At 44.0% G+C, this 25,535-nt stretch overlaps 1 protein-coding gene across 2 annotated transcripts in view; it reads right to left on the bottom strand.

The window, feature by feature from the left end:
• Nucleotides 1–25,535, bottom strand: part of HMCN1 (hemicentin 1) — a 1,785,366-nt gene that overhangs the window by 1,171,062 nt on the left and 588,769 nt on the right. For both annotated transcript variants that reach the window (XM_069641364.1, XM_069641365.1), the window contains exons 22-23: nucleotides 14,431–14,611; nucleotides 12,842–12,969 (exon numbers count right to left, since the gene is read on the bottom strand). In XM_069641364.1, coding sequence (XP_069497465.1) covers nucleotides 12,842–12,969; nucleotides 14,431–14,611 — 309 coding nt within the window. The remainder of the gene's footprint in view (nucleotides 1–12,841; nucleotides 12,970–14,430; nucleotides 14,612–25,535) is intronic.

Below are 25,535 nucleotides of genomic sequence, written 5' to 3'. Positions count from 1 at the left end.
GTAATGAGAAGCATCAGTGGTTCTGTATCAGTTGCAGAAGGGATTCCAACAGCGACTTAAGTACCTGCTGTATTTCAACCAAGGCGGGATTATCCCCTCCCCCAGACTTAATCTCATTGGCCGTCGGGACTTGTGTGACAGTGTCCTCAGGTTCAGCACAAGAATCCTTCTCCTGCGGGTCCTGTCAATATCAATGTCAACTGCTCTCACTTCTTCTTTCTATTTTCTAATCAATTGCACGTGGCCAAAAAAGTACAGTGTAAGGCAGAGACGTGGGAGTTAGGGCCCTTCAGGGGTTCGATGAACAGAAAATCCTCAGATTTTAAGACGCAAAGTTGAGGTATGTGATAGAGTCTGGCTAGTAACTCAGAACGCACCAACCAGATTTTTGCAACTGAGGTATAGATTCATGATGAAACAGATGCGATTCATATTTACGTCCTCCGCTATACTCTTCTGGTCAGGCAGTGTGTACTCAGATGGTTCTTCCACCGCCCGTGACCCGGGAAGATGCTCAGGATATGTTAGCATGCTAGATTCAAGATCTAGCTCTGAGTCTACCAATGAGACTTTGTTAAGTCCACACCGGTGGACTTCTCTTCAGGTACCAACCAGTCTGTAAAATGTCCTTTTATCATTGCCGCCCGTGCAGCAGCTCTCACAAGTCTTTTCCTGGCTTTTTTTGAGCGTGTTTCTGCTCTTGATCGTCTACCTCCACGGGTGCTTCCTCAGTTTGAGTGTTCCCGTTGGATTTGGAATGCTCCACAACCACCTCTACCATAGTTTCCTGCTCTTCGGTCCCATCAGCTATATGTAGGGCGTCGGATAGATTGACTTCTGCTTCTTCTCGAGGGAGATCCTTCAGATCTAACGCCATAGTGATGGCATTGGTGTTTGCCAGAATACGTCCCGACATTTGCAAAAGTACCGTAAGCGCAAATTGGAGGGCAGCAACCAATGATTGAAGCTCAGCTATCTCAGTTGCACTTGAGTGTAGTCCGATGTTATCCTCCGCCTCATTATCCGGCACATCCTCCATCAACGCCATTGCAAGATTGGGGGAGGCAGATAAGCGACCACTGCTTCCCTCAGCATTATACCCCCCCAAAGGGGTGTTCATGCTATTTTCTTTCAGGGGCGTTATGCCACTGGATACCATCAGGGGTGTTTGTGTCAACATCCCTCTCTGTATAGTTAAGCAGAGCTCTAAGAGGGAATTGTTATCTATGTCATCGAAATTAGAAGTATTTAAAGAAATGCCACCACTTTGCGCTGGAGCTGAAGTTTCCTCGATGATGGTAGAATGTGTTTCAGGGGGAGGATTCACAGGGACGAACTCGGTGATAGCCCCTTGCGCCACCGGTTTAGCGTATTTAGCATTCTTCTTGGATTTACTCCCTTTCTTGTTGGTCTCCTTGAGTTCCTTTACAGGTTGAGACTTAGTTTTCCGTAGATTATAAATCGAATGGGGAGCTCTTTTCCTCCGCTGCATATCTGCGGTGTGGCTCACTTTCGGTTAAATGTTTATTTATCTGGATAGTGTGGAGCTACCGAGGCGTATCCCACCGTCTTTTGACACCCTCGGAATGGCTCTTCTCACCAGACCACCCTACTCCTGCACACACGGTGCTTACGAACTGCCAGCCCGGATCAAAGGCAGAAGCCCGCAGTCTCTGGGACGTGCTCACTAGTTCCACTTCTCCTCAGGATCAGCTTCGGAGCAATGCACCGTGCTATGTTGGAGATGCCACCTCCAGCTCAAAAAGCCCGACCCAAGAGTATTACTCTCACCCCCCGACCCCACTACGGGGCCACACAGCCAGGGCACTCGCACCCCCTCCTGCTCCCTGCTTGCCTCTTCCTCCTGAGGATAAAGTCCACAGGGAAGCGGGAACCAAACGCTATAAGGCAGGCTCACCCTGTTGTCTGTGCTCAGATGCACTGCTCCGCCTAACCGTTCTGATACCCGCCCCTTGGGGAGAGTCCTCTCCTTGGGGGCTTCACCGAACGGTACACGGTAAGTAGACGGACAAGCAGCGCAGGCGGATGAGCTGCAGGGAGCCGCCGTACAGCGTGAATGGTGCCAGGGGCCGCCGTTCGGGGCCTAAGCTTCCTTGTTTTCCTTGCGCCTCTCGTCTCTCGCCTTCTCGCGTCATTCGCGGCACTCCCAGATATGAGGAAAGAACCCCAAGGACGTGGGTCAGCGTGTCAAGCCGCACCTCTATCCAATTATTCATCAGAGGCCGCTTCCGACACACAGAATCCACTCATGAGCAAAATGTGAAGTGGTTCCCTGTTTTATGCAGATTTTCTGGCAACAACTTCAAGTTTTATAAGACTGGAGAGGGTACAAATTGAGAGGTGCTTGAGGCTTTTTGGCTAAGTGTATTGTTGCAAAGGCTAATATATGAGGATAGGATGATCACAGACTGATTTTGGTTATGCATTTATGGAATTCAACAAGCAGATATGAAGGACATAGTGTATAGAAAGGCTCGGCAACCTAATGCCACATTTTAAATAGGAGATATACTGCATTCCGTTTTTTGATAGCCACATCATGACAACAAATAGCATAAAAGAGAGGTAAATCCCATTGCCTTCAGTGCAAAATCTTCAATGTGGGCAGTTATCATGTGGTAGCATTTAGACTGTGAGCAATGCCACTGTTTACAATGACTCAGATAGATCTGATCAACGTCTGCACCCCTTGATTGGAGCTGGCAGTGTATACTGCTTATTGTGTGCATGTAATTGGTGGATACGTGCTTGGACTCTCACTCTCAAGGCATCAGGACCCAAGACATCCAGGAATATCCCTTACCCTCCCAGCTGCAGTTCAGTAACCAGAGAGTAGGCCATGGTGGCTGCTAAGTAATCACCTGTGCTTGAGCGCCCAAGGAAGGATAGCCTCCTGTCACAACCCATGTAGCTCTATGCAGGAAGGGAAGGAGAGGGGAATGTGATCTGAAACATTCTAGTTAGATTGCCCCGCTATTTCTTTGTCCACTCTGCATGTGCCCAGAAGAACAGTGTCTCAAACAGTGTCTAAAGGGAGCATATGCACTAGAGTAACATGTGGTCTCTCCACTGAGGCCATTCACTGTAATATCAGGGGAATTCAAGGCCTCTTACTATTTCTAAGAGCACTGCAAATGCTGCTCTTTAATTAGACCCCGCTATCAGTGTGACTATCCATTTGGGGTTCTGTTATTGTTTAGGGCCGTCAATTTAAATGGGTACTTCCCACTTTTTTGATATGGAGGAACTAGCTTGTAATTGGAGAGCAAATACAGCATCAAATAATAACAGAAAGCTGGTTACCCCTCCCTTAACACTTCACACAAAATTGTGTGCACTAATGTATTTACTAATACAGATCTTTTTCGTATTGAATAATTTCTGTGTCCTGAAGATGGCCCAGTAAATGAATTACGTGAGCACGAGAGAGAAGGTGCATCACGAGGAAAGGGGCGAAACACATGTCGACCAAGAACAAGACCTGCTCTTTAGTGTCTTTGTTTGTTCCACTTACAAACAATAGCATCTGAATGTGAAAGAAAACAGCTGATCTGTATTAGAAAATATATTTATGTAGAGATCAAGTTTAGACCTGAGTAAGTCGGTTAACACCACAGATCATCAGTGTGCTTTTCATGTCCTATGATGTATAATAACCAGTCACCCAGTACTAACTCCCAGTCACATTGAAATATACTTTTTGAAAACACATTTCTTGATTGATATCAAGAGGTGAGCACTCAGGAGTATTCTGTATCCCGTTTGGACATCTCTCCGGTGTCACTTATGGTGCTGGGGGTGTCTTGTTCAGCCTTGGATTCCTCTGTGTCGGTGAGGTATTCCGATGATTCTTCAGCCTGTATCACATAGGCTGCCCAGTGCTTTGACAGTCAGCCCTCAAGGGTCTCTGGCCAAAAAAGCATTCAAGCTTTGCACCGAGATTCATTCCTGGTGGTCACAAGGTAGGCAGTGGTTACACACTTTATGTGTATTCTTCCAGGGAAACTTTGAGTTGCAAGATGGGCAAAATTTAAATGGAGTCCTTTCCTTTATGTACAATGGAAGACAGTGAGACAGAAAGGTAAAATGGACATATGAATGGAGGCATTGTATGAATAAGAATGTGAAATGTTATTCCCCCCAACCCCCCTACTGAGTAGATCAGAGCCTGAATGAAGGCCATGAAGAGGCTCGTAGAAGTCTGGATGGCTGGAAACTTTGTCGAGCTCAGCTGGATTCCTAGAACGAGAGCATCAAAACTAGCGGAACGTAATAATATGCTACAGATAATAAATAAGTATGTCTCAGTGACTAACAATAACTATAGCAAGAAATCTGCGAAAGACTATCAATATCTATGGCTGAAAAAAGCAATCAGAGGACCTCGACGCTTAAAGGAACATGAGTACAGAACATGTCATATCAGGGATAGTATTACAAATACTCCCTGTTCCTTTTCGATTTCGAAAACAAGTCATGTAATACTCTGCACAAAACACTAGATAGCGGCCTATGCAAAGCATGTGATTCTAAGCAGATCCGCAAGCCTCAGAATTATGTTTATTGACTGTTTTGCGACATTATCACCTGCTTGTTTAATTTTATTAAGTTTTTTAGTGTGTGCTAGAGGTCTAGAATAAATACTGTATTTTTATACATCCATGTCTAAATTGAATCATTGTGTGCTTCACTGTGTGGACTAATTGTAGACCCTTGTCCCCACTAAAACTCTCCTGAGAATAGCCTTGACTGCTCTCCATTGCTTCCTTGATTGTGTTTTGGATAACGTCTCAGACGTGCCCTGTTCACTGAAAGTAGGGTGCCTCCTAAAATCTGTCTACCAGGCCAGATTCTAGAAATCCATCTTAACACCGACCAACAAGGGCTTCACACTATATAGGTCCTCATTAAGAGTTGGCCAGTACACAGTAAAAGTGCCAGTAATAATATTTACCAGCACTTTTACCAGATGGGCCAACTACAACTTTGCCGGTAGGGGTGACAGATTTACCTCCAGCTAATAGCTAATAGCTGGAGGTAAATCTGACCACTACTGGCAAAAAATGCCTGTATTACCGGTCCAGTAATATCGTTGGCGGTAATTGAGGCATAATCGCCCCATTGAGTCTTATGGGACTCCATGGAAAAGGGGATTTACCATGAATACTGGCACTAGTAATCTGCTGGTATTACCGGCAGACAAGTGCTAGTAACCTTATTACCAATTGGCAGTATCCTGGTGGTATTAATGCCAGGATACCGGCAAACCCAAAATGAAGCCTGATGTGGACCGTGTAGTCCCATAACGCCTGCTTCTTCAGGGTCTTACTAGAATTCATGGAATGCACCTGCACTTTGTGCAAAACCCTTCATATGCAATTTGTATCCGAGGCAGTCCTAGATGTGGTTTATTTTTTAAATTTAGTTTCCAGTTTATTTTTAATTACAATTATTTCATTGTCCCAAAATGTTCTACTATCTCCTCTCTTTTTAATCCACGCTGTACGACTGCCAGGTTTATTTAGCATTTCCCGTGCATGGCATGCAGATTTTAATCCATGGTATGTTTAGGTTTTGAATTAACCAGATAATGTTTTTAAGGTGAGATCTTTGTTATTTTATGGAACATAAATTAATTGCAATGTAGGACATTTTAGTCTTTAATGGGCATATCAAAGAAAACACGCTAAATATAAACACTACACCGCAAAGAAGAACACAGCAAAAATTGTGATGATGTTGGGACCACATTGAATCACACTGATGAGTTTAATTTTAGCTAAAAAGAGTGCCAGATATAACAATGTGTGAAGAGATTTGCTGCCTACAAATACAATTACAAAAAAAAGAAAAGAGAAAAGAGCAGAGACAGACAAACACAAAACAAGACAGGGATATGACGTGATCGTTTACAAGTTCAAATCTCAAACAGCAAAGGCAAGCTTAAAGAATTATTTTTCAAGGCTGTGTTTAAAGAGAACCTGGCGGATTTTGAAATGTCTGGTGTAGCCACAGAGAACAGTTTGTGGGAAATTTTTCTACAGTGATATTTAGAAACCTGTTGTCTGACAATGTCCTTCCAGAGAAAAACCCGCAACCCCCAGAACTGTGCACGTTCACAGCTAAAATTAACTTGGCCAATCACCTTGAAAGTAATGCAAGAAAATGTAAAATGAATGCAAGGGGTGATATGATAATTTAAGACAGAATACCTACTCTGGTACTTATATGTCCCTGGATATTTTTTCCACCCAAAAAGGATTCAAGGAATTCTAGGCCAAGAACTGGATGTTTATTACTTATCAGGTATTTCTAATTTATTTTACAGTGCTGCTCTTCTCGCCTGTAAAATTTAATACTTGCTTACTCTGTGTTTATTTTGGTGATTGAGAGTGAGTTTCACTAGTAATTGTTTGTAAAATGTATCCTGATTTCTTGGAGGCCTTTGGCTGTGTGTAAGAATCATTTCTCCGATCTGGCACTTTTTTGAGTGGGAAGTGTGCATTTGTATTATTTAAATGCTGTGCCCTAGAGGGCCAGAATTATTGCGGATTTCCAGTTTTGGCCTTAGGGGTCTTTGTGACTATCTTTTCTATGTCTTAAAACCCCTGGTTCCCTTTTATTCCCACCCCTTGTTTATATGTGTTGTGCTCTTGCGACCAGGCATAGGGCCTACTATGTATCACACTCACAGATGGACTGTTGGGAGTAGGAAATGTGTTGCACCTAGATGGACTGTTGGGGGTAGGAAATGTGTTACACTTAGATGCATTGCTGGAGGTAGGACGTGTCGCACTTAGATGGATTGTTAGGGGTTGGAAATGTGTTACACTTAGATGGACTGTTGGGGTAGGAATGCGTTGCACTTAGATGGATTGCTGGGAGTAGGAAATGTGTTGCACTTAGATGGACTGCTGGTAGTCAGAAATGTGTCACACTTAAATGGACTGTTGGGGGTAGGAAATGTGTTACACTTAAATGGATTGCTCAGAGTAAGAAATGTGTCACACTTAGATGGATTATGGGGGTAATGAAAGTTGTTACACTCAAATGGATTGTTGGGGGATTACATTGCACATGGATGGATATTGATGTGGGAAATGTCGCAACTGGATGATTTCTGGAGGTGGGGACCAATATTGCACTTAGAAGACTGCACATGTTGGTCAGCAAATGTGTTGCACTTGTAGCAAATGGTGTAAGTTATCACATGCACTGCACTTCAACATCTGAAGACTAGCTACATGCATTGCACTTGGAAGCGATGTGTAGGTCAGCACTCTTTTGTGCTCAGAATCGTGTGTAGAATAGCACATTTTACTGTTCTGAGAAGAGCCGTGATGGTCAGCTCTTGGAGGCAATTATGTGGGTTAGCACTTCCATTGCACTTAGTAGAATTTCAGGTATGCCTTGCACTTGTTTGTTCCTGTAGAACCTGTGAAGGCTAGGAATTGGGAAGCACTAAATCCACTGTGGGTTAGCAGCTGTATTTCACTTAGATTGAAGTAGGTAGTTAGACTTACGCATTAGACATGAAGAACTGCGAAGGCTAACACTTGCACTGCTCTTGAAGAATTATGAAGGTCAGCACATGCATTGCATTATAAGAATCGTAATAAATTTAGTAGTCACATTTTTTACATTAACAACTGTTAAGACTGGCACTTGTATCACACTTAGGGGAATGGTATTAGATTGTATTAGATTGTACAGAGGGTGGCCAGTTTGTTGCATTAGACTGATCCAGGAGTGAACATTTGTGCTGCACCTATATTCTTAGCCCACCTATATGTCACGGTCTAAGCTGGTAACCTTTATTTTGTACCTAAACATCCTAGTTCAGCATTGGTATGCTGATATTGCAGTACGTAGATGGCTGTTAGCAGCATTTATAGAACTTGGAAGGTATTTAGTAAGACTTTCAAGGTAGCCTGTCTAGGGCGCTTACACAATCCTAAATCCTAGCTCCCACGGTAGCCTGCCATGCCTAGAAGATATACTAGGACAGCAGGTTTATTGCACTTAGAAGACTTGAGGGTAGCCTCTCCATAGTGCCTAGAAGAGTCTACGAGTGTAGCTGCATTTTTGTCCACATAGAAGATCTGATGACACTGCGACATGAAAGATATGCTCCATCTGAGATCCAGGAACGTATAAACGCACCACTTCAGTTTATATCTGCCGCAGGCACAGCTATCCATCCATACACATTAGAATGCAGCTACTACCTATGACAAAATTCAGTCCAGTTGGACACTTAACATTTTTAAGCCTACTTACTCCAGACTTGCTTCAACACCTCTGCTATTGGAATACATTGACAACGTGCAACATATTGATCTAGCTGGACACATAACGAGCCTCTTGCACTTGCACAGACTCATGACCTCCCAATCTATGGATAGCGAATTATATTCCAGAAGACATCTGGTTCAGTTGTTGTGGGAGCCCGGAAGTGTGGTTCCTAGATCTTGAAGAAGGTCGAAAAAACAAAGTACCTAATAGTCCATTAGTGACCGAAACATATGTAGATCATTGGGATAACAGTCAGAGTTGTTCTATGAACATGAATTGATAACATATCTGTGAAAAACAGTATTGACAAGAACGGGACTGTTTATTGTTCTTTGTGTGTTTTATGTGCAATAACTTTTGGGTTTATGTACATTTTTGTTAAACATTTGAGATATTGATGCCATGTGTGAAAGTATGAAAGAATAGAGACTGATCAGAAGAAATTATGATGTGGAATAAGTTGAGTTAATATGATTTTGAAAACTGTATTCCTAAGTAAATGAAATTGGTTTGTGTTTTGAAATTAAAAATTGGTATATTTTTGTAAATTTGTTCTCTCTAGCCTCATTTGTACCTAGGCTTGTTGTTTATTATTGTGTTATGTAAAACAGCCAGGAACCCTCAGTGCTATTTGCCCCTTTCCCCTTTCTCAAAGGGGAATTACAAAAGAGTACAAGAGGTGCACCAGATGTCCATCTTGGGACAATAACCTTTAATCAAAAAATACTTTGTATGATTATTCTAGTTTTCAATTGTGTGCTTTGCTCAGTAAGACAAGTGTAAAATTCCTTTTATGACCTTAATGTTGACTGTAAGTGATTTTTAGAAATGCATATTCAAAAATGTTAAAAAGACATTTCTTACAATGTCAGTAATTAAAAATATTTCCTTTATTTTAATGATTTTTTCAGAGAATACCCAATAATTTTGCCAATAAAACTGAAAAAACAAATACATGTGTAGACCCCGCCTGGTTCTCCGGACATTTGAGGTCCGTCAGAACCCCAGCATCCCACACACAGCCAGCCCAAAACCTGTCCCTGTATGCAAGGACAATATGTGTGTCCAAATACCAGGCTGGTGTCCACCTCGGGGGATGCCTCTGTCACTTCACTGCTGCTCTCCTTCTACGTTAAACCATAAAATAAATATGCAGCACCCCCTTCAAGATTTACGTATTTCTTCTCTGTTTGTGCCGATATAAGAAATGAAAAAAATGGCACCTGACAACGCAACCCTCTCTTACTGAGACAGAGTTTGGGAATGCTTCCTCCGCCTGCGATACCCATGCACAGATAGTACTTCTCACAATGAGTCTGCTTATGCAAAGCAAGCTCTACCTTTGTCCTTGACCCTCTCTGTACCACCACAGATGTGAGAAGGCAGTACCAAACAAGGTCTGCCACATTTTTGTACTGCCTGCCAGCGCAGAAAGAGATCAAGTGAAGCCACTTGCTTCAAAGAGTCTTTAATGTAAAACTAAGTGGTACGTTTCAATTGCAAAAAAGAACAGCTCCGGAGCTAAGAACATGCTCGTAAAAAGTAGTGTAACTAGTAACAGTAAACACTCAAGTACAGGAATTCAGTTCCCATCAGTTCCCACTCACTTCAAATTCTATCTCTGTCTCGAGATAAAGGTGCTAAGTTTGCACAATGCAAGCAAACCAAAACATAACCCAATTTTTACCATGCCCATCCTCTCAAACCCCTCTGACTCTGCCCATTACTTCCACCCCTCACCTGTTCCCTTATTCCTTTTTCTGCTCCTCCCTTTCCTCGCCTGCTTGTCCTTATTTTACGTGTGTTGCTTTCTTCTCCCTTTCATGTTCTACATTGGGGTTTTGAGGTATTATACAAGCAAACAATAAATAACTGTCCCTTTTCACTGTTTGAATGAAGTTCTTGATAACGTAAAAATGCATACACGTCATGTGAGGAATGGCCATTTGGCAAGCGTGCGAAAGCCCTGGCTTTTGGATTTTTATGAACAAACACAATGATGAGGGTAATTCCAATCCCAAATGGATAATCTACCAACCAGATTCCCCTTTTCCGTCACCTCCATGCCAAAAGCATAGTGCACTTGTGCCATGCTGCATCAGTAGACTGATCTGCAGTGCCTGCTCATGGCAGAGAGCAGGTTCAAAGGTCACAAAATGCCCTCTTGACAGCTGTCGCGACAGCCAAATCCCTGCAGTGCAGGGGCAGCATTTAAGATATGCCCCCCTGTAAACTATGATGATCATAGGTAACCCATTATGGTGGCAGGGGAATCCCGAAAATAAAACTATGCCTGACTTTAGGCCACCAAATCCCAATTGATATCGCACACGTGTTAGCTCTTGTGAGTCAGCTCTGCTGTGCAAGGTGGTGTGCATTCTTTTCAGCCCAGTGTCGTCTGACAAATGGCAGGACAGGAACCCAGAGGACTAGGCCTCCTCTTTGTGCTCTTTGTGAGGGTAGGTAATAACTTTTTTCTGAGACAGCCACACAGCAGCAGCTGTTCTGAGCCCTGCATCAAAGGAGGACCACATCCATTCAAAGGAGTAGCCTCACACCAGGGTGCTGCCTCTCTAAAGGCCTTTGTACTTAGTGGGAATGGAAAAGGGACGGTTTATGATAAGCAGGAGTGGTTTGGTCAATGGAAGGAGACGTCCACCATTTTGTTTCTCTCTCTCTCTCTCTCTCTCTCTCTCTCTCTCTCTCTCTCTCTCTCTCTCTCTCTCTCTCTCTTCTCTCTCTCTCTCTCTCTCTCTCTCTCCATCCTGTCCATCCTACTTCCTCTGGAGCAAACCACTTTGGATGTGACATTAGAAGGGCAAAGACCACTCCATTCAAGAGCAGGGATTGGACCACTTAGGCAGGCAAGCTTTAATCCAATCACCTGGGCCATTTGCCTTTAGAAGAAGGGGTCTTCCACCTTTTCAGCATATCCTCTCAAGACGCTCACTCTGAAACACCTGAGAAGAGCTCACTGGACTTCCTTTGGGAAAGTTGCACTTTCCAAAGCCCTCAGATTAAGGGGAAGAAGAAGCCATCCAAGGTAGAAGAAATATCTTCCCGTACCCACTTCCAGGACACATTGGGGGTTAACCTTTGCTGCGGACCAGGTCCTGTACCTCTGCACCAGAATCTCCTAAGGCTGGGAGAGCAGCCCCTTAACAAAACCCTCTTGTCCTCGAGTCCCTCTCAGTGGGCCTCACAGTAGTGTGAGGACAAAACCAGCCAACGCTATCTGTTCTGCCTTATCAAACCGGTCGCTCTGTGTTCACCACAACTGGAATGAGAGGGAAGACGTCACCCCTCCCCCAATCCGAACTATTGCTGACAATTCGACCAGTTTGACGTTGCATCGTGCCCTAGCTGCACCCGTCAGTTGCTAGGCCCGAAGCTACTGCTTGATGCCAGGACCTGATCCGAATCACTGGCAAGTCACATGCCAACTCTGACTAAGGGTTACAACCATAGCTTGGCCCAGCTAGCCCTCGAAAGGCCACCTCACCGACCTGCACACTGACACACCCAAGATCACCACCTTTGATGACTGCTGCCCACTGACTCAAAATGCTGGAGTGTTATGCTTCAACTTTGACCCACAGACTGGCAGCATTCGCCCCTACTCGATGCTCACTTGCTGTTTGGGCCCACATGATCCGACGTGCCCAAACTGAGCTGGATCTAGTAGTTAGAAGCCAGACTTGGCCTCGCCCAACTGCAAAGAGATCCTGGGATCGCTGAGAGTCTCCCTTCGACTGCACAGAGCAACCTCATTAATCCCTACTTGAACGCTTGCTGCTTGGGCCCACATGATTCAGCGTGCCCTAACTGAGCCTGATCCACTCACATCTGATATTTGACACCTGGTTCAACATCTGTAAACCCACCAAGAACCAAAACCAAGTACTGTTCACCCCACATTGCCCCCTGGTTGCACTGCGACCCTAGAGACTGGTTAGATCACGACAGCACCTTCTTTCACCTAACATATATCCTTTTGTGGTGGATACTTGGCTATCACCCCTATACTCACGCTCAGCGGGCTACTTTCTCTAGACAGTCTTTCAAAGTTGGGGGTTTTTGTACAGTGTTTACTTTTTCATTCTATTACAGATGGTGTGTTTAATTAAAGTATATATCATTTTATAGACGCTTGATTGGACATTACCTTTATTTTGGACTTTGCTACTGTGTTGTTTGGGTCACTACTGAATCACATTCACACCCCTCCCATTCACAGCCTTCCTTGGAATCACATTACCACAAAAGGTGAACTAGGCATATCTCCTAACTGTGTCTGTTTTACCTTTATGATTGCGTTGGTTCTTGGCTTGTAGAAGTGTTAGGGCTGAGTGGGCATTTTTACCCCTACTTATCCATATACTCCTACAGAGCAGAATCCAATTAGTCACACTTCCAATTATAACACGCTTCTTCTTTTCTGTTGCTCCTGGCATTGCTGCACAATGAAGCAGCAGAAACAGCCCTCACACACTCTGATCCAATAGGGTATTGCCTGGAAACTCACCATGAACGCTGAGCTTTACTGACTGCGTCACATTTCCAGCTATGTTGGTGGCCACGCAGAGGTACATGCCACTGTCTGACACCCTCGCCTCGAGAAGTTTCATCGACCCGGAGGAAAGGATTGTGTGCCTGAAAGCAAAAGAGATATCATGAATATATGTGGAAAGAATGAGAAACCTTATTGTGACGCCATTTCAACGACTCATAAGCCTGCTAACATAGACCTCCTTCTTTTGCACCACCTACTTGATATACCTTTTCCAGCCAGATCTTTACATGACATAGTAGTTTAATATGTATTTATTAAAACATTTTAGATTGCAATGCAGGCCCCGCAAGGCATCAGAGAGCACTCCGCTCTAAAGTCAGGAGTCTTTTTGGAGATCTTTACAATAAATTCCAGGGAGAACTCAAAAACAATAAAACAGAGATGAAGGCCAGATACAGTTGACGACATGGTCAGCGATGACAACACTACCACAGAGGAGATGATGGCATGACACAGTGCAACTGGATCAGGAAGAAAAGAATATTCCAGGCTACGTGTCTGATATTAACTCACACAGATGTGGTCCAGATAGTAAAAAGACTAACCACTCACACCAAAAAGGAAACAATCATATGCACTTGTTTCAGTCAGAACATTCAGCAATTCTAGAATGAATTTTGGGGGCAGGAAGCAGGTCAAGATGTGGGGCAGCTTCGAACCGCCTTGTGCGGCATGACGGATCTAGGGAGTGGCATGGAGAGAGGATGGGATTTAATAGGATTCAGTCCAGGGAAATGAATGAAGGCCTTGCACCTCAGCCTGCTGTGGTTACGGTGTTGGGGGGATTCCCAAGCTTGTGATCAGGGTGTGAGTTCACCTTCCGAAACTTGATCAAACATAGCCTAATCTGCCCATTGTTCTTCACACTGCAACACCAAAGACTCTACTCACCGCCTAATTGAGCCATCTCTGCCCAATATGGAGTCCAGTTGGTGCACTATTCGTCCAACTAACCGAGAGGAGTCACTCAATCTCCAGCTCTGCCCTTATTCTCATACAGTAGTAGCTCCACTGCATTTGTCACAAGATCTTATTTGAATTCTGTTACTGATTGTGGCCTTACGACTGATGCAATGCACATTTAAGCTATGAGATAGCTCAGCGAGTTAAACACTCGACTCATACACAGCGTCAGGCTTTAGTTTGCGAGTATGACTCTTGGCAAAGCCGACTGAGACCTCCATCTTGATGAGGTCAATACATTAATTAGCGTTACGTGGGGTACACATTGTAGTAGCTATAATTTCAGTGTTTAAAGTGGGGGAATCCAGCATGAAGTGATATATATATATACAAACGGGCAAATGATATAGATCTAAAGAACTCTGCGGGAAGGATTTGGACAGCTCCCTTAAATTAAATGTCAGGCACGCATATTTCATTCATGAAAAACATATAACACATTTGCATTGGAATTAAGGGAACAGATAAGATGAATGAAAAAAAGAGATTGTTGACTGAACCAAGCAAGGAGCAAGTATTTGGTGACTCTGGGACGCAATCTGCTCTTAGCGGAAAGGCTGCGAGTGGCACGGGGTTACCTCGGGGAGAACGGAGAGATGAGCTGTCCCTCTTTGGCCCACGTGATGATGGGTGGTGGCAAGCTCTTCACCTCGCAAGGAAGCGTGGCATCTTCTCCCGCCCTCACCGCAACTTCAATCACTCTGCCTTGCGAAAGTCCTTCCTGGTTTTCGGAGCCAGGCCTGCTTACTCTTGGCTTTACTGAAAATAAGGGATAGTTTAAACAAAATTGGAAGAATGTCATTCAGGCAATGCACATTTACCAAGCAGCAATGACCAACGAGGAGGAGCCGTTCATGATGGATAAACGGTTCTGTGGCGCGAAAGGGCGCCGAATGGATGCCTTGAATACTTTCACCATAATGGCATTACAAACCAATAGGGTATCACTTGGCCTATGCTTTAACAACTGATAAAAGCATGCATGACTTTCTCTTCCTTCACAAAGGAATTGGCTTCCTCATGGCCAAGAGCCTTTACAATGTTGCCTCATGTTCAATACAGGCAAAATAGAAATGATTAACCTTTGCTTGAGCATGCCCCTACCAACCTACCTACCTATCTCCCACCGCCTCCAATCAATTGAGACATCGTTTGACTCACTGTCGGCGAGGAACCAAGGAGGCCTCTGCAAAAGCTACATGGGATCACTCCCATTCATCACAGTCAACTTTAATCAGCTGGATATTTGATAGATATGATTGCAGTAGATTGAGACGCCTTCCCGGTGGAACCGAGGTTAGTGAAATCACATCCACATTCAACAGAGCACTGAAATCCTTCTCTGTATCCAAGGCGCACCGTACAGCCCTGTACCCTTCCGTTGACAAAGCAAGCACAACTAATGTTATATCTGGCCTGAGGCTGAATCCATGACACTTAACAGGCATACTGGGAAAATCCTGAGCTGGGAACCAACAGTTATCATGGGTACTCAATACTGCCCCACACTCCAACTCTCACCCCTGTTCCTAAGTTCACCCAGCCACTATTCACAGCATTTAGAGATGATAAAGCAAATGCATGCCTTCACATATGTATGCATTAAAGAGCAGCCTTTTCTGGAAGTTGCACGCTTTCAGAAAATGGGTCTTGTGATTTTTTGACCCTTTGTGGCAAGAATAAAGCAATGTGTTCCTATACCGCAGCCGAAGCTCAACTGCTACCGTAACACGCTTAGTATTTGCAAAATTCAGTGCTTGTCGTCAGCATAAAAAAAGGTTTTTCAGTGGCTGAAACAGACACAGGTGGCATCCAAGATGGCGGGTCCATTTCCTTCAGTTTCAGCTGCCTTTCAATCAAAGAGGTCTAGCTGAAGTAGAAAAATTATACAAACCGAAAAGATGACCGAGACGGATGAATACATATTGGAATAGTGTTAAGAGGTGGCTCCTTTCATTCTTCGAAAATGTGCACATTTAGAAACAAATATGTGTTTATGGGAGATGAAGATACCATTAAAAGAGGGGAGAAAAGTGACATGAAAATACAGTTACCTGGCGACCATCATATTTGTACATCTTGTTTTAGGACCAGTCCATTAAAACACAGTAGTGACTATCATGTAGAAAAGATGCGACCCGTGGAATCCCCCCTCTCCCTCGTACATCGCCCAATGGTCCACTCCTTACCGAACCTCTGTATCGATATGCATTGGAATTCTCAAAATGTAGGGTAGGAAATAGGGTAGGATGGCAGGAAACAGGTTGCCTGCGATTGTTGGTGTTAGTCATCTGTCGCACTGGGCTAGTGGCAGGGAAATGGGCGTGTTTAGTACAATGGAAAGGAGTGGGAAGAAAGAAAAGAAAACAATGGCCTTTGGTTAGGGATGAACTGGAAGCAACACACTGGTGGAAGCACAGGAGATCATGTGAGTGTTTGAGGGAAGCAGGAAACCTGCTGCCTGGAATATCTAACCATGTTCATGGCAGCGGTGCTAGAAACACAGAACACATAGTAGCCCGCAATATCCAAGCCTGAAGATATTTATTTTTTGTTACAGGCTAGCCGTGACCTCACAACTCGCCTGCAATAAGAAACTTGTATCACTACTGCAACTGTAATCAGTTATTACATCTGGGTTGTGGCGTCACAATGTTTGCCGCTCGAATCAGCACAGAGCAGAATTGCAGCTGTCACTGCAGCAGATCATTAAAGCCGGGATCAGCTTTTCAAATTCCCCTAAAATACCTCTCTGTGGCACTTCACAGCCATCAACTGAAAAGGAACAGTTTATGGTGGGTTGTTTATTTTGGGCAATGCTGCAGTTGATCAGAGGAGAGCAATATCTATCTGCATGTTACCATTTAGTTTAAACCAGGCAACAGTTTTTAGATGTATTTTATTAAACTGCTTAAATTATTTTCTTTGCAATATATTACAAGTTGCATTCATTTTTTATCCAAACAGATTCTAGAAGGATTATGTGTATTACCAACTGCAAGAACTCTTACATTAGATTAAGCAAGAGGCCAGGCATGGAAGGTATAGCAGTTTGTGGCCAGGTATTATGAAGAATAAAATACCCACTATTGCACCTAAAAAGAACATGGAAAGTCACCTTGGAGTCCTGTGACCTTATACAGGAACTTGGTATTTGGTCTCATTCCTCTATTTGGGCACGGAACATCTCAGTGACCTTCAATAACTTTACAAGGAACAGAAGGGGGTACTTTATCCCATATATATCATCTGGGGAGATAAAAGGAGATGGGGAGTCATGGAAATGATAATCTGGCACATTATACCAAGCAGGAAAGCTGGAAATTAGGTGAACGTGATCCTCAGCGGGAAAGAGAGAATGGGCTCACAGGACTATTAGGAAAAGAGCTGAGCATGTGACAAATGTAAGGTGACCCGACGTCCCGGTTTTGCCGGGACTGTCCCGGTATTTGGTGCTCTGTCCCACTTACTCAAGATTATGTTCCCATTGGAAACTGCAGTGGTCCCTGTTTTTTGTACTAGGCCTTCATAGCACAGAAGAAATCCTGCATTAAGGTAGTGTTAGTTTGTGATAAATTAATTATAATATGTGTTTATTTTAACAGTGACACTTAAACCCCCTTCTTCTCCAAACGCTACTGAGGTGTAGTGCCTTGACAGCCACTTTCAAGAGTTAGTCCTACTTTTATGTTAGTTGCCCTGTCCCGGTTTTTAACTTTTTAAACATGGTCACCCTAGGCAAATGTGACCAGGGGGAAAAAGAGAAGGAGACATGAAAGCCAGGGAATGGGAGCACATATATGGTTGCGTGCAGTAACTGGTTTGAGTGATGGGAATCCAGGCAGATGAAACAGAGATAGTTGTCAGCCAAAGGAACATTGTTTATAGCAGGAAATTAGCCAAACATAATTTAAGAGAACTCTTTTGCCATAGCAGGCATGGCGATGGTACGGGTAGGTGATCCTCAGAGATTCCAGGCAGAACATTGATTGCTTCAATCTTTGATTTGGGTGCAGGAATTTCTGGTTCCTTACAGCTTATTAGATGGGGCAGGTACCAGCAGGCTTAAAGTGCTTGCACTTCTTATAATAAAAACTCTTAACATAACATAAAATAACACAATCAAGTTGAAGTACTGGCACTTCTGAGCAAGCCGCCAACACTTTTAATGGGGCACTGCGAGTTCCTTTCAGAAGCAGAAAGAGACAGGTAAGGTTCAGAAGTGCACTTATCACGTTCCCTGGCTTTGTTTTAAAGAATACGTTTACAAAGACATGGGTCTACAAGGCGCAAAGCATACATCATTGTGAAAAGGCAACAGATACGACATCATAAATAGACAAGGACAAAAACTATGAGCACAAACTAACTCAGGTGGGAGAGAGGCAAAGGGAGTGGGACGGCGTGTTAATGATACAATATCAAAACCGCATATTCAAAATCCTTGTCGAAATTTGAGAATGAGAGAAGCTGTGGCTTACCACAACTCTCTCAAGTCATGTTCAATGGACGTGGTGTAAATTGTCTATTATGACATTTGATATAAGCTCTTTCATCGCTGCTTTCTGTTAGCCAGGCTCCCACTTCCAAATTCTTCACATGATCTTCTCAGCCGCCTTGGTGGCTCGTAGATAGAATTCCCTCTTCCCCAAAGTCAGAGGCTTCAGGCTGCTAGCCAAACCTAATACTATTACCAGAGCTGAAAACATGGCGGATCAAAGACAAGCGTATTCCTTCTATAACTCTGCACATCCTAACACCCTGCTGACATACGAATCCATGTCGGACTAATTCCCCTCTGGGGCTATCACATGGCCAACAGCTGTCTTCATGCTTAAGCCCTAACTTAAACATCTTAACCAGGGACACAATAACTGAGGAGGACAACCTTCTGCCTGACAATAATAGCCTGTTTTTTATGTAGCACTTCATGCAAACTTCCTCTTGCTTTTCAACGCTGTAAATGAATGGCACTTAATTTATCACCCCAGAGGGATATACTGTGAGAGCCCTATTGGTAATCAGATGTGTGACTGTAGGTCATGCACAGATATCTGTGAGAAGTGCTTAACTCACTGAGTTTTCTTGTCACCAATGCCAGATAGGCAATAGACCATGGTCAACTGTAGATCTAGCGATTCAAGATGGCGGGTTCGCTTGGGGCGACTCTTCTGTTTGTGGCCCAATCCTTCTCAGCCACTCTTAGTTGCATTTCAAAAACCTGCTCAACATGTCGGTGTGCAAAACTAGGGTGTGTGCAGTGCTTGAAATTTGTGTCTTGCGCCCTGCTCCCGATTTTTGAATATGAGGGATTTAAGGCAGGAAGAGAAATCAAATTATCCAGGATCACACAATTTATTCATCAATGGAAGTTAGTTAAGGATGTAGGACTCGTGGCTCTAGAGTCTACAAGGTTCCCACTAGGCGGCATTAGCCAATTTGTTCATTTATAAATGATTGAATGGTATCTTTGACTGAATTCGTCCAGTATCATTCGATCGATTATAAAAAATAATGAACATGTAAAGCAGGGGTACCAGGGGTGTCCCCCGATCCCCATGTTCGGTATGTTCGGCCTTGGGGGCTTGCAGGGGTGTCTCCCGCTTCCTCAACATGGGAGGCGGGGGACTGAAAAAAAAAGGGAATAAAAGAATAAGGGACTCTGTGGCGTCGGATCTGACTCGCATCAGAGGGACGGGGCAGGGCTGCAGGGGAAGCGGAGGCGAGCAAGGAGGTAAGTAGGGGAGGGGGCCGAGACAGGCTCATTAAATGTATTTAGCAGCAAAACTCACATTTTAAAATGTTTTATGCATTTTAAATTGTATTATTTAATTTGCGAACAATCCACTAATTCGAGCAGATTAATTACGGTCTGTTCTCTGCAAACAATCCTCACGCGAACAAACAACCCTAACCCCACTAGACCACGTCTTCTCCTTTACATGATTGAATACCCCAAAAGGCTTGTGCCAGCATTTAGAAGGTGCTCCAGCTTATCATGCTTGCATCAACTTAAAGGTTAGACACCATGCATGTCCTAAACTTTGGCCTCAACTGCAGCCGCCATGCTGCCAGGAGTCCCTGAGAGACAGGAGTAGCAGAAAGGAAGCAACAAGAATGCTTGGAAGATCTGGAAGAATATTCTATGGGTGCACCTTGTCATGGGCGGGGTCTGAGGCAAATCAGAAGGTAGCGCAGTGGGCAAGGATTGCTTCCCCTATAGAATGCCTGCCTTGGCCCTATCGATCCACACACAAACCCCCATGTTTATTCCAGGGTACACCATTATACTCTGGTTCAGAGAGTTACTCTGCTAAGGGTATCCAGGATTCAAGACCAGTACAGTCTCCTCACACCATCTTGTTGTTGCTGCCAACATTTTCCTGCCAACAAATGACACTGGACCAGTTACTATATAGGACTTTCTGTCACAAATGTGTTCTTCAGCTCTATGTCTGTCTATTATGCATAATTATCCGGAGTGCTCAGCTTTCCCCATGTCATGCCAGTCCTGATCTTATTCTTTGCACTCTGGAACTTCTAGTTTTGTTTTTCCAATGTTAAATTCAGCACTACAAGTCCCAGAATTCAAAGAAAAAACATGACGGTATGCCCTACTCACACATGGGGAAACCTAAGAGTTCGGAATTATCATAGATTGGAAGCATATCATATCCATATAATTATAATTGTTCTTTTATAACACACTTAATACCGGAGACCAGTTTCTAAGCGCGAGCCTGGGATTGGAATCTGTGTTGCCATGAGTTGTCTTGCTTCCAAAACGCACACGTTTTCCCTGATCTATCCACCCGGCCCATGTATTGTTGCTGACATGGAAAGTCGTTAGTGCATAAACGAGTTTCTAAGTGATGTAACCCCCCCTTATGCCATCATGCCCACGGAGTGCAGAAGCCATATTCCAAAGGTGTAACCTTGCAGCAACAGAATATGGCTTTCACGCCCTGGCAGGGAGGCAGACATGGCTGGTAACAGCCCTCCAGCCCAAGCCATGCTTGGAGGTTGTGGGGCGTTACTGGCCATGCCCACCCCCCCGCTGGGGTATGAAAGCCATTCGCAACTCTGGTCCGAGGTGTGAATGGCTTTCCTTTTTCCCCTCGGGAGATTTGTGTTGCTTGCACTGTCAGTCAATCTACTGAGGGGTGGCGGGGAGGGGGACGTGGAAAAAAGATAGCCGCCACCCTAGAGAAAAGGGACAAGGCCACCTGTACATTTCTATGGTGGTGGTCGCCGCGGGTAGTGCGGGGGACTGTAGCTCAAAGCTCCAGTCCCGCAGGTTAGTGTGGAGGGAGGTGGTGGGGACGAGGTTTTGTTTCGTTTGGGGGTTTGGAGGATAGTGAGGCAAAAGGGAGAGGCTCCCTGTTTCTTCCCCAGATACATAAAAAAAAGAAAAGTTGGGGCCACTCAGGGAAAGACCTCAGGTGGCTGGAACAGCGGGTGGGGAATGTATAGGTACCAGCCTCCTGATTGGCCAATGGTCCTTCCCGGGTGCGAATACAGCATATTTTCTGACTCTCCAGGTCTCTTGTGGTGTGGAGTGAGAAAGAGGGTGACGACAAAGGTGGGGGTGGGTGGCAAGACGCTAGGTGTTTTATTTCGGCTCAAAGGTAGCTGGCCACTGATCAACAATGGGGTTCATCATGCCCCATGATTCTGAGTGGCATCTCAGACACCTCCAGCTCTGCTCTTGTCCATTAGATGTCTTTTTGAAACACCTTAGTGGAATAATCTCCAGTATTGATAGATACTGACACATAGTAGAGGCAGATCAGGGGCAAGACAAACACAGAAGGCATACGTTCAAAGTTGTTATTAGGGAACTAGCTAGACTGGTGTGGGTGCATAATAATAAAAGTGCAACTGACACATGTCAGGATAGGCCCAGTGATGTCTAGTCTAAGGTGGTTTATAGTGGAACTATAACAGAGCAGGGGCAAAATAATAAACTGTGATGGGATAAAGTATGACTGAAATGTGTCTTGATAGGTCCAGTGATTTCTAACTAAAATTACCTGGAAATAAAAAGGTCATAAATGTCTTTCCTGAAGCTTTAGAATGTGACTGGGTCCCTTCCTGGGTCAACAGTTCATTTTAAAGAAATGAGTCTTTAAGTCAAAGGCCCTCATTACAAGTCAGGCGGTGGACCATGGTGCTATTAGCACCATGGTCCATGCCGGATTCCGCCATGGTGGATGGCGGAATTACCGCCCCATTCCAAGGTGAGTGGGGCGGTAATTCCCCATTCACCATTTGCCCTTCCCCATTCCCATTTTTGCCCCATAGGGCATAATGGGGATGGGGAAGGCGCTACGGAAGAATATGGGGGAAGGTGGGAGGGTGGCCAACTACTCTAATTCTCCAACACATTCTTTCTTTATATTTTCTCCCCACCTGACTAACTGGTATCTGATCCTCAGGTTCTCTCAACCAGAACTCACCTAACTCCTCCTATAACCGTATATTGGATCCCCACTCCTTGATCTCCGATCTTAACTCCTGCACCAAATTCTCCTCCTGTTTTCCCTGATCATCATCCAGCTCCACACTCCTCCATTTACATTTTCAACTCAAGTACTAACTCTGCATTCCTTTCCTCCATTTCCTCTCTCTATAATCACCTCTTATTGCTATATTCTCCTCCCTTGCACTCTTTTGTCTCTTTCGTGCCTTCTTTCATAGCATCTTCATTTTGCCTTACATCTCTAAATACTCACTACCTCTCTCACCTTCTTCACCCCCTCAGGCACCTTCTTCTTTGTAAGCAATGCTCTCCAGGTCTTTCCTATCTCACACACAATCCTCACCCCTCTAAGCACCACCCGTCTTCCCAATTCCCCTCTCCAGCTCACAACTGTCTCTTGCACTTCTTTCACCTCTCTCTTTGTTAATCCTCTCTGGCTCACTCCTGGCTGTCACACCTCTGGCCACTATGGGGTCTGGCTTGGCTCTAGAAACCAAACTCGAACCCGAGCCAGCAAAAGATGCATATCATGCAGGCTGCCTTCTTACCTTCCAAAACAAGACCCAGACCTGTGACCCTGCCTTCACAACAAAAACCCCAAACCTGGCATCCTCCTTCATTCCCCCTGCAATGCAAACCCATACTTGATTTCCTGTCTTCCCGCCCTCTTAACAGGAAACCAATGCCAGGCATCCCAATTCCGGAAGCTACACAACTGAGAGGTTAAAGGGGATTTGACCCCAGTCTGCACTTTAGACACTTGAGCACCTATTGTCTCGTTTCTAGCCGATATAAAGGTGTGTGAAAGTATGGTTTTAAGGTGGTAAAATAATGTTCTGTTTCCTATAGATGACTTACTAGTACACAAATCACAATCTCAACAAACCTGACATATATATAAAATCATATATGAAGCAAAAAGGGTTATTGCAGTTTTATTTTCACCATTCTGAATAGAACTTTACATGTACCAGAATGTAACATATTGTCGTTTTAAGCATTCCCGTGTGTTTTGCAACAGTACTTGAAACTTGAGAGCCATCTCCGGTTCGGAAGCACCTCAAGACGTTCCTCTTTGCTTCTGCCTTCTCGCTTCCTCTATCCTGCTGATGGTTTATAGTGATAATTTCAAAAACAATAATGTGGAAAGTCATTTTTTCGAGAAAAAAAGTGGAAAAAAAAATGTCGCATTTTTTTTCAATACGGTTTTTTTTCGAAATGGGGGGGTTCCCCCAACCCCTCTTTTTTAAATTTTTTTTTTTGTTTTACCCATTTTTTTTTACTCCCGGACCCCAAAATAAATATATAATTTAAAAAAAGGAATTCGAAATTTTTTTTTGACAGTATTTTTTCGATATTTTTGTCATTCGACATTATTTTTTCGAAATTATGACTGACCACCCCTGCTGATCTCTGTCTGTTACTACACTGGGCACCTCGCTACCCTCTGATTTCGAGCCCAGATCCCTTGCCCACCCTGCAACGTACCCGCACTGCCACTGGTAATCCTTGCACTTGTGTCTGTATCTGCAACCCTACAGTCCACTCACCTGCACTTATTTGACACCCGGTGTCTGCGCTTAAATCCTGCACCTTCCACCCGATGGCTGCACTACCTTTTGATGTCTTGATCCCGTGTTGTACACTTTCCACTCCTCCCCTGCCCCTCGCACTTTCCCCTTCCCTCTCCCCTGCACTTACGTGTTCTCAATGTCACTGGGCCTAGTAAGAGCGCTGTTTTGTCCTCTCTTGTACCCGCTCCCTTGCCTCGTTGTGCCCTGAAACACTTGTGTATGGGCACAATATAAATAAAATATCATATCATATATCATACTTCCAAGACTTAGCTACACAACAACAACACTGCTACTTGTATCCATTGTTTCTAACAGACTTGGAGCTGATTATTGTGCGCAGCTTCTATGGTCAGCAACCACGATTCGGGTGAGACTCACCTTAGATGGGCTTCTATCTGCGCCAATTAACACCGAGCGTGGGCTAAAACAAGGCTGCCTGTTAGCCGCGGCAATCTTTAATTATTTTATTCATGATTTAACGCCAACTTTGCAACAGACTAGCTCTGATGCGCCGTCTTTGAAAGGCCATAAAATTACTAACTTAAATTACGCAGATGATATCGTACTTATATCCAAGACCCCAGTGGGTCTGCAGCATTTAATCGATGCATTTAATCGATATCTCACGGCGAATGAGCTGGTGGTTAATCTAAACAAAACTCAGATTGTTGTATATAAGGCAAAGCGGCTACATAAATATAACCTGACATGGTCATTCAATAATTCACCTATCACAATAGTAAATAATTACACCTATTTGGGTATTGAATTTTCTGGTGAAGTTAAACCCAACAGCCAAATAGAACGAATGGAAATCAAATTAAAAACTGCAATTTCACAAACCAAAACGATTCTGTTCAAATTTGGGAAATTTACCATCCAACCTGCCCTGACCTTCTGGACAATGAAAGCCATACCAGCGATCTTATACGGGGCCGAAACATTACTAAATTGCAATATGCAATTTCTTGGGAGGCTTGAAGGAAAGTACTGGAGGTCGGTTCTAGCCCTTCCCCAGTGTGTGCCGTGTACGTGGTTGCGCTTTGAATTGGGTCTGACCTCCTTGCGCGCAATTTACACCTGGCGATGTTGCATGTTACTCCGCAAATGCCTTATGGCAACGGACAACACCTACCTTTTAAAGGTAATTGCGGAATACATGCTGACAGCTGAGAAATATTTCACAAATTCATGGCTAAACTTATGTTTAGAAGCATTAGCATTAGCAAATATCACCATTCTCAATCTCATACATAACCCGGAAAGGGCCAAAAAAATATTCTATAATCTTGATTGGGCGAACACTATTGACAACTGTAACACCTATTGTCAACCCTGTAAATTTCGTTTTTGGCCAAAATCGAGGAAAAATCCTGAACCATACTTATTAAAATTTCCCTCACCTAAATTAAGAGCTGGGTATTTAAGGGCCCGTTTTGATCTATGGCCTACTTTTCAGGTCCAAGTACGGCGAAAATTAAGATCTGCCACGTTAATTGATTGTCGTTTTTGCATGCAAAGTACTCCCGAATCTCTTGAACATCTAGTCTGTCATTGCCCATGTTTAGCCGGCTTGAGAGTAACGCACTTTAAATATCTGATGTCGTCTATAGCCGCGGTTGCC

This window comes from Ambystoma mexicanum, chromosome 1q, assembly GCF_040938575.1.
Source record: "Ambystoma mexicanum isolate Mex_15411 chromosome 1q, UKY_AmexF1_1, whole genome shotgun sequence".
Classification (NCBI taxonomy): Eukaryota; Metazoa; Chordata; class Amphibia; order Caudata; family Ambystomatidae; genus Ambystoma; species Ambystoma mexicanum.
Note: the sequence above shows the minus strand (reverse complement) of the source record. Positions and strands in the feature narration are given on the sequence as shown.